The sequence below is a fragment of the Panicum virgatum genome, chromosome 9K (assembly GCF_016808335.1).
Source record: "Panicum virgatum strain AP13 chromosome 9K, P.virgatum_v5, whole genome shotgun sequence".
In the NCBI taxonomy this organism is placed as follows: Eukaryota; Viridiplantae; Streptophyta; class Magnoliopsida; order Poales; family Poaceae; genus Panicum; species Panicum virgatum.
In genome coordinates, this window is record NC_053144.1 from 66,365,312 (window position 1) to 66,377,842 (window position 12,531).

Below are 12,531 nucleotides of genomic sequence, written 5' to 3' on the forward strand. Positions count from 1 at the left end.
TTGCATGCATGAGGGCTAACGGCGTTTTGAAAAGATTTGAAAAAAACTAAGTTTGAGAGCTGACTGAGTAACGGCGGACAGTCCGCACCAGAGGGGCGGACAGTCCGCGGCCGTTCCAGAGAGCTTGCAGAGTCTCTGGTGGGCTCGCGGACGGTCCAGCCCAGGTGGGCGGACGGTCCGCCACTGTTTTTCAAATGTGTACCAGAAAGGGTGTCTGTCTTGTGTGAGCTTCAAAGTTGAACTGCGGACAGTCCGCCCATGGGGCGCGGACGGTCTGCCGGCTAATCTCAGGTTTGTACCAGAGAGGATGTTTCTCTGGTTTGGGCTCAAAAGTTAAACTGCGGACGGTCCGCTGCTGAGGCGCGGACGGTCCGCAGGCTAATCTCAAAGTTGTTCCAGAGACGATGTTAGTCTCTGGTGGTGTGGAACTCTTAACTGCGGACGGTCCGCCACTGGGGCGCGGACGGTCCGCCAGGGCTTAACGGCTAGTTCTGACATGCATTTATTGCACTCTGACTCACTGGTTTATAACGGTGGGCAGTCCGGTTTTTGAAACGCGGACGGTCCGCGACTTCGCAGAAAAGAGTGTAACGGCTAGTTTTTTGAGGGGTGTCTATATATACCCAATGCCCGGCCATTGGGTGGGTCTCTTGGCCATTTGGATAGCATTCTTGACACATTAGAGCTAAGGCATCCCTCTCTCACACACACTTGCTTAGAGATTACATTCTTGAGAGTGTGAGAGCTTCCTAGTGCATTGCATCAAGAGTTTGAGCTTTGTGGCATTAGGGAAACTTCAAGCAAGCGTCATCAACTTGTTACTCTTGGGAGTTGCCGCTCCCTAGACGGCTTGGAGAAGTGGATTTCGTGGAGCTCCTCCAAGGAGATTGTTGAGGAGCCCCGATTTCGGTTGTGAGAGGTTTTGTGCTCACCTCACCAGAGTGGTGAAGAGCAACTCTAGTGGAATCGAGGTGTGGAGCGGTTCCTTGATTCTAGCCGGCTCAAGATCAAGAGGTTCTTGATAGAGGAGCGGTTGATTCTTGGAATCCACCTCAACGTGGATTAGGGGTGACCGGCAAGTCATCGACACCACGGGATAATTTCTTGTGTCAAGTTTGGTTACTTCTCTTACTCATTTTAATACTTGCTTTTACTTTGAGAAATTTACTTTACTAGAGCTTGACTTGTCTCTTGTCACCTTAGGTTGCAAACCCATCTAGAGATAGTAATAGCATGACATAGGGCTTTTTCTTTGTTTCTAATTAAATTTCTCTAGTGTTGTTGGCTTTATATTTTAAACCGCCTATTCACCCCCCCTCTAGTCGGTGTTCTTGATCCTACAGCCGCCGCCGCCCCTTAGGCAGGAGCCCTGATGCCTATGGACGATGAATGGATAGGGATAATGGAGCTCGGGGATAAGGTTGAGTGGTTGACTATTTGTGCAATTGAGCTTTGGCGTCTTGGGCTTCAGATTTTGGTGGACTGCCATATATCATTTATAACATTTAAAAGCTCAACTCGTGGCTTTCGTGAGCAGTCCGACGCCATGTCGTCTTCAACCTCCATCCAACCTCCCCTTCACTTGTATCTTGCATCTAAAATCTATGAGGGGCTCGAGGGGGCTCCGTGGCTTCCGTGGTGGTAGGGGGGGCTCAAGCCCCCCTGACCCGCTGAGCTTCGCCACTGGGCAGGCACTATTCCGATCGCCTGAATATACACAGGTGTACCACTGGTAACGCAGTGTGGACGTATTTGCTCCATCCCCCCACCCCCTCCTCTGCACGTGCCAACCCACCCACATCGTAACTTGCAAACGTGTGTGGAAACCAGCTGATAGTCCAGCCAGGGCCAACTCACTCCCTGTGATTTCTGTGAACTCTGGCAGGTTTGGATTGGAGGTGATTATTAATGTGTCCAAAGTCTCAAACAAGACGTTAAGGTGCTAATCTAGCAAACAAATTAAAGTACAGGAAAGCCAATCCTCAATAATTTCTACTGTTACAGCTTTGACTTTTCCTTTGAAAACGGTTTCGACTAATAGGGAGCTTGAAGCCTGCCCCCCGGGGCTTTTTTAATAGGTAGTACTCGCTCCGTTCCAAAAAGATGTAAATTTCGTTTTTCGAGAAATCAAATACTTTTAATTTTGACTAAATTTATAAAAAAAATTATAAATATTTGTGTCTTCAAATTGATGTAGTATAGAAATATATTACATGATTAATCTAAAAATATTTATGTTGTAATATATATATATATTAGTAGTATTTTATATAAATTCGGTGAAAATTAAAATTGTTTGGCTCTTCGAAAAACGAGATTTATATTTTTTTCACGAAGGGAGTAGGTACGAATACGAGGCCCCACTGTCAGAATTCCCCATCTCTAGATCGCAGTCGCAGGGTCGCAGGGAGGCCAGGGCTATGGTCACCAAGCACATGATGACCTGCCCATCTTTGTCCTGTTCCTGCTTCCCTACTCTCCGTCTCCGGCGCCCTGCTCCGTACACACAACACACGGGCCGCGGCTAGCCGGCTACAGGCGGGCCTACACTACAGCCCCCACTGTCAGAAATCCCTCTCTCTCTCGTCCTCCCTCCTCTCGCTCTTGTTACGCGCACACGGAGAGGGCAGCAGAGGGAGAACGGGAGGAGCCATTATAATAGTAGCACATCTACGCCAAAAGCTCCACTGGAGCCGAGCAGGTAACCCCACTGTCACACCTCCCGAGAGCCCACCCAAAGAATCCTAGAATCCAAGAAAGGCAGCAGCAAAAACAGGGGTGGTCTGAAGGAGGTGGAGGAGGTGCTGGCGGAGAGGAAGACCAGTGTGTGAAGACCACGGTCTCACACACGCTTGCACACTCTCAGTGTGTGCGGTCTTCTTTGATCACCTGCTCGGAGCGGGGAGCCAGCCATGGTGAGGTGGTGGCCGGCTGCCCTGCTGGGCTGCGCGGTGGCCGTGGCCGTGCTGGCGTCCGCCGTCGAATGCGCGGTGACGTACGACAAGAAGGCGGTGATGATTGACGGGCAGAGGCGGATTCTCTTCTCCGGATCCATACACTACCCCAGGAGCACCCCTGATGTAACTACATTCTTCAAAATCTCTTCCTTTTGTTCCTCTTTCCCAGGGAGGTTCTTTAGATGGTTTATGGATGTGGTTGCCGGTTTCTTGATGCAATGTTCTGAAAAGCCAGCTGTTGTTTTTCTTCGACGGGCAGTTTGTTGGATGGGGATGGGGTTACAAAAAGAAGCGTTTTGAGATTTTCTCGGGATGCTGTCTTTCCAATCTGTTTCTCTCCATTCTCCAGCAGTCATGTTTCTTGGTTCTTTGTTGCTCTGCATTGTACTAATATGGTATTATAACTAGAAATTCCTGACGAAAAGAACTGTCTTGGGTGGGTTTGTGGCTTATTTTTGTAATTTATTGGTGCTATAGTGATTGCTTCTTCTTGCCTCTCTTAATCAGATGTGGGAAGGGCTGATTCAGACGGCTAAAGATGGGGGCTTGGATGTGATTCAGACCTATGTCTTTTGGAATGGACATGAGCCTACTCCTGGAAATGTAAGAAATTTTAGACCTCTTCATACCTTTCCAGCATTTCCATTCCGCTATCATTATAAGTCATACAGGATTTCCGATGGTATTTTCTCGCTTCGCGCAGTACTATTTCGAAGAGAGGTACGATTTGGTCAGGTTCATAAAGACTGTCCAGAAGGCCGGGCTGTTTGTACATCTCCGCATCGGGCCCTACATTTGTGGCGAGTGGAATTTCGGGTATTCCTCCATTTCTTGAAATCACCTCTGTAAAATGGAGTATTACCATTTTCCTGGTTAGGTTTATGTACATGCAGTAGGGATGAAGGGGTTACCCAAATGTGTTTTTTTGTGCTGTCAAATTAATTGCGTTTTTTAGAGCAGCAAATTAATTACGGTGCCTGTTCATTTTAGCTCATTTCTCCCGTCTAAATTAGTTACGTGGCATGCCATTGTAGTTTATTTTACCAAATTTTGGGTCGAACCAATGACCCAAAATATAAATATTGCATCCCTTACATGCAGTACTCCTGTCTCTTGACTTATGTTGCGATGCAATTTCGTAGTGGCTTCCCAGTTTGGTTGAAGTATGTACCAGGCATCAGCTTCAGGACAGATAACGAACCTTTCAAGGTCGGTCTGTGAAGTCACCAACATTTCTGGATCTAGTTGGAGAGACACATCATTTTTTTCATGGTTGTAATGCTGCCTTTTTGTTTTGCAGACGGCAATGCAGGGTTTCACTGAGAAAATCGTGGGAATGATGAAGAGCGAAAAACTCTTTGCTTCCCAAGGTGGCCCTATTATCCTCTCTCAGGCGAGTATAAGTGTATAAACATTTTCTTTAGGTTTGGTGCCAATGTTTATGGTTGAGTTACTGCAGTATGGTGATAAGCAACTGCACCTTCTACAACATGCTAATATGCTTCGAGATTTTGGACTATTGTTAGGTTTAGCAAATTTACATTTGAGCCCCTCTTCTAGTTTGTGCTGGTACACCTTGACACAAGTCTGAAATTAGCATTTTGTGGGTGGCGATTTCTAGTTGATTCATCTTATTTGTTGTACAGATTGAAAATGAGTATGGTCCAGAAGGCAAAGAGTTTGGTGCTGCTGGCCAGTCATATATCAACTGGGCTGCAAAGATGGCCGTTGGATTGGACACTGGTGTGCCGTGGGTGATGTGCAAGGAGGAGGATGCACCAGATCCAGTGGTACGGTAATCCTTATCTATGCTAATAACTCCATTTGCACTATGTTACTTATGGTCAAGGGGTAGTCGAATTAGTAAACCGATTTTCATGTGCTTCTGATAATGTGCCTAGGTGGTTGGTTGTTACCTTTCTTTACTTTATGCAGTAGTATAATTCCAGTAAAAAGGATATTATTATGGTTCCCCTAACTGGTTCATCCCCAGTTCTAAAGAATGTCACTTCTGAGTTCAGATGTATCTACAAATTCTTACGTTCTATTTTATTAGCCGCATAATTCATAATAATGAAATGGAATCTCAACTGTAAGCGTTTGGTGCCTTGGTGGACCAAATCAAATCAATAACAGCTCTCTTTTGATCTTCACGAATTTATACTGTAGCCACTATCTTGTCTGTCTTTTGGAACCAATTCTTGAATAATTTGACTTGTTTTAACAGATCAATGCATGCAATGGTTTCTATTGTGATGCATTTTCTGCAAACAAACCTTACAAGCCTATGATGTGGACTGAAGCTTGGAGTGGCTGGTAACTTTTTGTCCTTTCCTTTCCTTTTTGGGAAGGTAGTCTTTTGTCAAATTGTTGCAAGTGCAATAGCCAATAGTCAATGGTTTATTCAGATTTTATCTTTTTGTTTCAGTTTCTGTTTATTCACAGGGGTCATATGTATTAGTATTTGTGACATCTGTCCTAAAAAGAATGTTCACAAAATTTTAGGTTCACGGAATTTGGTGGAACCATCCGCCAACGACCGGTTGAAGACCTCGCATTTGCTGTTGCTCGATTTGTACAAAAGGGTGGTTCTTTTATCAATTACTACATGGTATTTCATGGAAGTACTCATTGTTTATCTTGTGCTACCTGTTGCGAGATACTCATGGTTGGTGGTTTACTGGTTTTGATTTTTGTCTATGAAGTATCATGGAGGAACAAATTTTGGACGCACTGCTGGGGGTCCCTTCATCACAACAAGTTATGATTATGATGCTCCAATTGATGAATATGGTAAGCTTACTAGGAAGAAATTCAGTAGAATCTTTCAGATGTGCGTCGTTGCCAGTTTTATCTCTATAAAGTGTATATATATACCATTTTAAATGAAGTTACATCCATGCATTCTAAATATATCGGTAGTCATCAAGACTTAACCTGTAACTGCATTTTGTAGAATATAGTATATCTTTTATAAGTGTGTTATTGGTACTCATACTTTGTTTTGTTATGTCCAGGACTTGTTAGAGAACCAAAGCACAGTCATCTGAAAGAACTCCATAGAGCTGTTAAGTTATGTGAGCAGGCATTGGTTTCTGTTGACCCAGCAATTACTACACTTGGAACCATGCAAGAGGTATGTCTTAGTCGCCTTTCTCTGCAGTGAACCATGTATCATATATGGGTTGATGTGCCACTTATATATATCATCCATACATCAGGCCCATGTCTTCCGATCTCCATCTGGCTGTGCTGCTTTCCTTGCGAACTACAATTCTAATTCTTATGCAAAAGTTGTGTTCAACAATGAGAATTACAACCTTCCACCTTGGTCAATCAGCATCCTTCCTGATTGCAAGAATGTAATCTTTAACAGTGCAACAGTAAGTTTCACTTGTATTTTTGTTTCAGTACGGCCCATTGTCCTGTTCTTGCATTTTACCCCTTTTATTCCGCAACAACTGTATGATACCTGGCTTATCTGATTAAAATTGTTTCTCTGCAGATTGGTGTTCAGACATCTCAAATGCAAATGTGGGCAGATGGGGCCTCCTCAATGATGTGGGAGAGGTATGATGAGGAGGTTGATTCTCTGGCAGCTGCTCCACTGCTAACGACAACTGGTTTGCTTGAACAGCTTAATGTCACGAGAGACAGCAGTGATTATCTGTGGTACATCACCAGGTAATGATGTATCCATGTCTCGCAGATATCAATTTGTACATCACCGAGGCGCCGGTGCGTAATGGGGTTCTTGAGCGGGTCGACAATGTAAAGAGGGGTAGAGGTAGACCTAAACTAACGTGGGATGAGTCGGTTAAGAGAGACCTTAAGGATTGGAATATCTCTAAAGAGATAGCTTTGGATAGGAGCGCTTGGAGACTAGCTATCAATGTGCCTGAACCTTGAACTTATTTCTTTCGGGTTTCATCTCTAGCCTACCCCAACTTGCTTGGGAAAAAAGACTATGTTGTTGTTGTTGTTGTTGTTGTTGTTGTTGTTGTTGTTGTTCTTGGTTATGGAGGACTGTTATTCTGTGCTTTTGCTCTACATCTCAATACACATGGGAATATTTTTTATCTGAAAATCTCTAATTGTTGTCTACAGTGTTGAGATAAGCCCATCTGAAAACTTTCTTCAAGGTGGCAAGCCTCTGTCTCTCAGTGTGCAGTCTGCTGGTCACACCTTGCATGTCTTTATCAATGGACAACTTCAAGGTATATACTGAGAAAAATCACCTGTTTCTGAACATTAGTGACACGGAACATGGTTTCTGAATAAAATCATTTTACTTCTGTAGGTTCTGCTTATGGTACTAGGGAAGATCGAAGAATTAAATATAATGGCATGGCTAACCTTCGAGCCGGTACTAATAGAATTGCACTACTGAGTGTTGCCTGTGGATTGCCGGTCCGTCCCCTCATTACTGCGTGAATCGATATATATTGACCTTATAACCTAGTATATGACTATTCAGTTTTCTGTCCTGATATAGAATGTTGGAGTGCATTATGAGACATGGAACACTGGTGTTGTTGGTCCTGTTGTACTTCATGGGTTGAATGACGGTTCGCGAGACCTTACTTGGCAAACTTGGTCCTATCAGGTATATTTAACATCACAAACCTTTGTCAATGAATGGATTATTATTAAGAAAGAAAGCAAACTTGCCTTTTCTCCATGTTAGGTTGGCCTGAAAGGTGAACAGATGAACCTGAACTCCCTAGAAGGCTCAAGCTCAGTTGAATGGATGCAAGGATCGTTGTTAGCCCGAAACCAACAGCCATTGGCCTGGTATAAGGTATGAATTGCCATCCCATCACCATTTGCTTGTGGCTACATTTGCACCCCCATTCTTAGTATATTTTCTCTTCGTAGGCTTACTTTGAGACTCCCACTGGGGATGAGCCACTAGCTCTGGATTTGGGTAGTATGGGCAAGGGCCAAATCTGGATAAATGGACAAAGCATTGGTCGGTATTGGACAGCATATGCAAATGGGGACTGCAAGGAATGCAGTTACACGGGGACATTCCGTGCGCCCAAGTGTCAAGCAGGCTGCGGTCAGCCCACACAACGTTGGTAAGAATATTTGTTACAGCAGTTGATTTATTCGGATTACCACCTCTTGACTTTTTTTACTGTCTAGTGTTTTTGTTCTCCTTTTTCCCTTTTTCTTGAGTGGTTTTAGCTATTATGGTTCTGCACTCTTATTCATGAGATGCTTGCTAGTGGATTCAACTCCACTGTTAACAAAAGGTGTCAAATTGCTGTCTACAGGTATCATGTGCCAAGATCCTGGCTGCAACCCACTAGAAATTTGTTGGTAGTTTTTGAGGAACTTGGTGGGGATTCATCGAAGATTGCTCTTGTGAAGAGGTCAGTCTCAAGTGTCTGTGCTGATGTATCTGAGGATCATCCAAATATCAAGAAGTGGCAGATTGAGAGCTACGGTGAGCGTGAGTACCACAGGGCCAAAGTGCACTTAAGATGTGCACCTGGGCAATCCATTTCTGCCATCAAATTTGCAAGCTTTGGGACACCTATGGGAACTTGTGGAAGTTTCCAGCAAGGAGATTGCCATTCAGCAAACTCTCACACTGTTCTCGAGAAGGTTTGTTCTTTGTTTTGTCCATTTCAGTTTTTGCCCTGTAAAAGAAATACTGGGGCAGGCACTTTGCCATGTCATTTAGCTTCACAACATCATTTTATGTTTCATGTGAACAGAAATGCATTGGCCTACAAAGATGTGTCGTCGCTATCTCCCCCGAGAGCTTTGGAGGAGATCCCTGCCCGAACGTGACAAAAAGGGTGGCGGTCGAGGCAGTATGTTCTCCCACTGCTTAGCTTACTTCTCCAAGCAACGAATTTGAAGGAGGTTGACAAAAAGGTGGCCAAAAACAATGGGGAGATGAATTGTAAGTATCGACTTGGAGTAGATGTGGTTGGATGATTAGGTCGTGAACTTAGCATTCGTCGGTCAGATTTCCAGATTAGGATTGATGCCCTACTACATCTCCATGAATTGTTCAAAGTGGCAACTTGGTAACTGAAGTTGGCCCGGGAATGGAGTGTAGAGGGGAGTAAACGCGAAAGATTGATGATGCATTCTTTTGCTTGTGTTAGTAGTAGCGCGCGTGCCATCGTGTCTTTCTTGAAATGGAGAAAGACGCAGGTGAACTGGTGAAGTGTGCATTGTACCTTTTTGATGTACTAGTGGTAATATGAGGAAACCGTGTGCCTGAACATGCCGATGGTAACCTGGCACTGTCTGTAACCGAAGTTTAGATTTGGTAGGGCATCTGTTCTGAATGGAGAGAGCCTGTGGAATTTCTTTGGAATTATCAATCTTCACTTGTGATAAAAGAAAAGAAGATACGACGTACGCGCGCTTGGGAGTTGTTTGGTTTTGGGGACCAAAATGCTGACGAATTGTTTTGACACTCCCACTTGTAAAAGATAAAAGGACTCCCAATTCTAAAGGAACGTGTGTCATTCATACATTCAGCATTGGATGCGTTTTCTTCGGCTCGGCCATCATTGCTGCAGAAATTTGCGTGAGACAGGCCAGGGACCAGTTCTGAAGATACATTATCCTCCTGGGAAGGCGGAGGGCACGGCATGGCCTACCAGGCATGGAGCTAATGATCTCAGAAACCGTGGAGACGAAGGGCAAAGGAGGTGACGTAGGATAATGTTGGTCCAACACCAGAGAAGCAGGTGATGATTTTGTCGTGCGTTTTCCCGGCGCACAGCAGAGCTGATGAATGGCGGAATAGACAAGAAGAGGATGCAGCAGCAATGCCCCGACCACGACGAAACCAGCGAGGAGGAGGAGAAGAAGAGAATAATGCATTATACTAGCTGATTAGCTGAACACTAGCAAGCGAACTCGTGGCGGCACTGCTAGAAAGGCAAAGGTAAATAAACAAGGTCTGAGTCGTCTGACTGACGCGACAAACGTGCTGACAGACAGGAGGCCCTTGCTGACAGACCGGGCGGTTAGCCTCCTGCTGCAAGATCTGCAGCGCAGTGCGATCGCAATAATAAAACGAGCGCCCCTTTTGACGATGTGCTCCCCCCCTCCCTACCTTGGCGGCACAGCACTCGTGGCCTGTGGGCTGGTGCGCTCGCGGCCGAGGCGACCGACACCCATGCGGCCATGCCGCCGGCGACCGTCGGCTCGTCCCCGGACGGGGGGAATCGAATCCTACAGCAACAAACAAGGTGGCAGGGCGCGCGTTTTTTTTTAGAGAAAACCCGCGTCTTTTTCCTCGAGGTGTGGGTGAGCAATGAGCATGCATGTGTGGCCTTTTGATGCTTTTGTGCCGCTACATGCTTCCTGTGCGTTTTGGGGGCTGCCGTCGTTCTCGAGGATTTTGCTGAACGTGGGCCGCGTTCCTGTTCGGTTCTGAATCAGGCCGTGTTTAGTTGGCGGATGCTGTAAACGCAAAAAAATTTTGCGACGGAATCTTACCAATTTGAAGTACTAAATAAAGTCTATTTATAAAACTTTTTGCACAGATGGGTTGTAAATCGTGAGACGAATCTAATGATGCTAATTAATCCATGATTAATCAATAATTAGCGGATGGTTACTATAGCATCACTGTTACAAAATCATGTATTAAGTAGGTTCATTAAATTCGTCTCGTGATTTACAGCCCATCAATGTAAAATTTTTTGTAAATAGACTTTATTTAGTACTTCAAATTAGTAAGATTTCTTCGCAAAATTTTACGTTTTTGCGTTTACGGGGTGGGAACTAAACACGTCCTCAGAACTCAGGTGCTTTGGTTGGTTGGGGTAGATTCTTTCGATCCAGGCGCCGCGCCATGAACGGAGTGGGCAGCGCCGCATGCCTGCATTGCCTGCCGTTGTCTATCTTTATTTTACTGCACGCAATGTTTTTTTTAGAGCAATGTTTGGGAGCAGCAGAAGCGACCGGTCTCGGTCTTGCCCTTCTTCCTGACGCTGCGGCGTTTCCTTGCCAGTTGCGACACTATGGACGAGGACGACTGCCACCGTCCGAGCACACTCCGCCGAGGTGCGGCGACTTCCACAGGTTGTACCGTCGGGCGGCCGCCGGGGCGGCTCCGGCGCCGCTCCACCAATAATCCCCGCCCGCTGCGTGCCTCCATGCTGGGCCGCACACGCTGAACTTCCCAGCAAAAGAAGGAAATGGCCTAGCGCGCAGGCCGAAACACACCTCATGCAACTATTCCCCAGCCCAATTTGCAACTGAGGCTCAAAACTGGGCCCATTTTGCACATCCTCCTATTACGCTGCAGCCCAAGATCAATGGGCCACAGCTCTGTATGGACCAGCTTGTGAAGCTGCGCTATAGGGAGCGTGAACCGCATCCACTTGTGCTGAGCGCGGCAGCATGCCCGAGAGGGCCAGAGCGCGCCGCAGCCCGCAGCACCCTGACCGCGGCGGCGTGGCGCCCACTCCGCCCCCGTGCCCCGGCATCCGCGCCCGGTTGAGGGCCCCGCCGGCGCATGCACGGCACCGGCACGGCCATCTCCTCCGTGACGCCCCCCCACGCGGGCCGTGCGCGCGCGCACCGGCACCGGCAAGTACATGGCCTCCCTCCGCGGCCGCACACATGGGCTGTCCGTCCGTCCCTCCGGTTGCTGCCTTGCCGTTGCCCCCCTCCAACTCCAACTCCAACCCCCCCATGCGGCGGCGGCCCGGATCATAGCGCTCGATCCCAATCCCACTGCACAATTATTGGCTGCGGCGGAGCCCCTGCATCTGCATGCCCTATCCACCATGCTTTGCCTTTGCACAACTGTTGCAGATTCTGGGGTCTGACTCACTTGGCGCCTGTACTTGTGGAGGGTACTTGTTGGCGATCGACGTGCGCTGATGGGGGGCCATGGGTGCCGTGCCCGGGACCAGGATCCATCCGCCTCAGCGAGCAGCCGATGCGATGCGATGCGAGCTCCCCGTCGGGTGCCGACGCTTTGCCTAAAGCGCCAGCGCAGCGACATATACTAATCCTGATAGAAAGCGCGCAGCGAAAACGGCCCGGGGGCAAAGGAATGGAAAGCCGACAGAGACGCCCACGGATACTATTGTTTTTGCGCGCTCTCTATCTCTTTCTTGGTTCGCGCGCTGCCAGCGACGGCGAAAGCTATCATCAACAATATTTTTCTCTCACGCTAAAATTACCACCAGCGGACCGGACTCCCTCCGCCGTTCGCCGGTCTCCCCTGCCGCTCGAGCCCCCGGCGTTGGGCGGGGGCGCCGGTTCTGGGCGGGCGAGGGCCCGGTGCTCTCCGATTGATCTGAAGGAGATCACCATGGGTTCGGATCAGGGGTGCAGTGGGATCGATTACGCGGCGGATTCCCCCCCCCCCCCTTGCGACGGGATGAGCCCCGCTCGGCTCCCCCACCGTGATTCGAGGGACGAGCCAGGTTTGGAGGGCAGGGATCAGGGGAGATCTCCGCCCATCCTCGCTCGGATTGGGACCGTCACTTGGAACGGGAGCGGCTGGCGCTGGACCTCGAGCATTCTCTGTTTGGCGATGGCTAGAAGGAACTTGATCGAGCAGCGTCCCTCCTGGAGG

At 47.5% G+C, this 12,531-nt stretch overlaps 1 protein-coding gene across 1 annotated transcript; it reads left to right on the plus strand.

Moving 5' to 3' along the window:
• The first annotated feature begins 2,646 nt into the window (after nt 1–2,646).
• LOC120647203 (beta-galactosidase 5-like) lies at nt 2,647–9,297 on the plus strand. The gene is made up of 19 exons (XM_039923882.1): nt 2,647–3,080; nt 3,465–3,560; nt 3,661–3,773; nt 4,100–4,166; nt 4,258–4,350; nt 4,604–4,747; nt 5,185–5,273; nt 5,463–5,568; nt 5,663–5,750; nt 5,975–6,093; nt 6,179–6,340; nt 6,463–6,641; nt 7,065–7,174; nt 7,258–7,367; nt 7,453–7,563; nt 7,645–7,758; nt 7,836–8,038; nt 8,237–8,570; nt 8,684–9,297. Exons 1-19 carry the CDS (start codon nt 2,913–2,915, stop codon nt 8,801–8,803), a joined length of 2,526 nt encoding a protein of 841 aa, XP_039779816.1. The 5' UTR covers nt 2,647–2,912; the 3' UTR covers nt 8,804–9,297.
• The last annotated feature ends 3,234 nt before the right edge of the window (nt 9,298–12,531 follow it).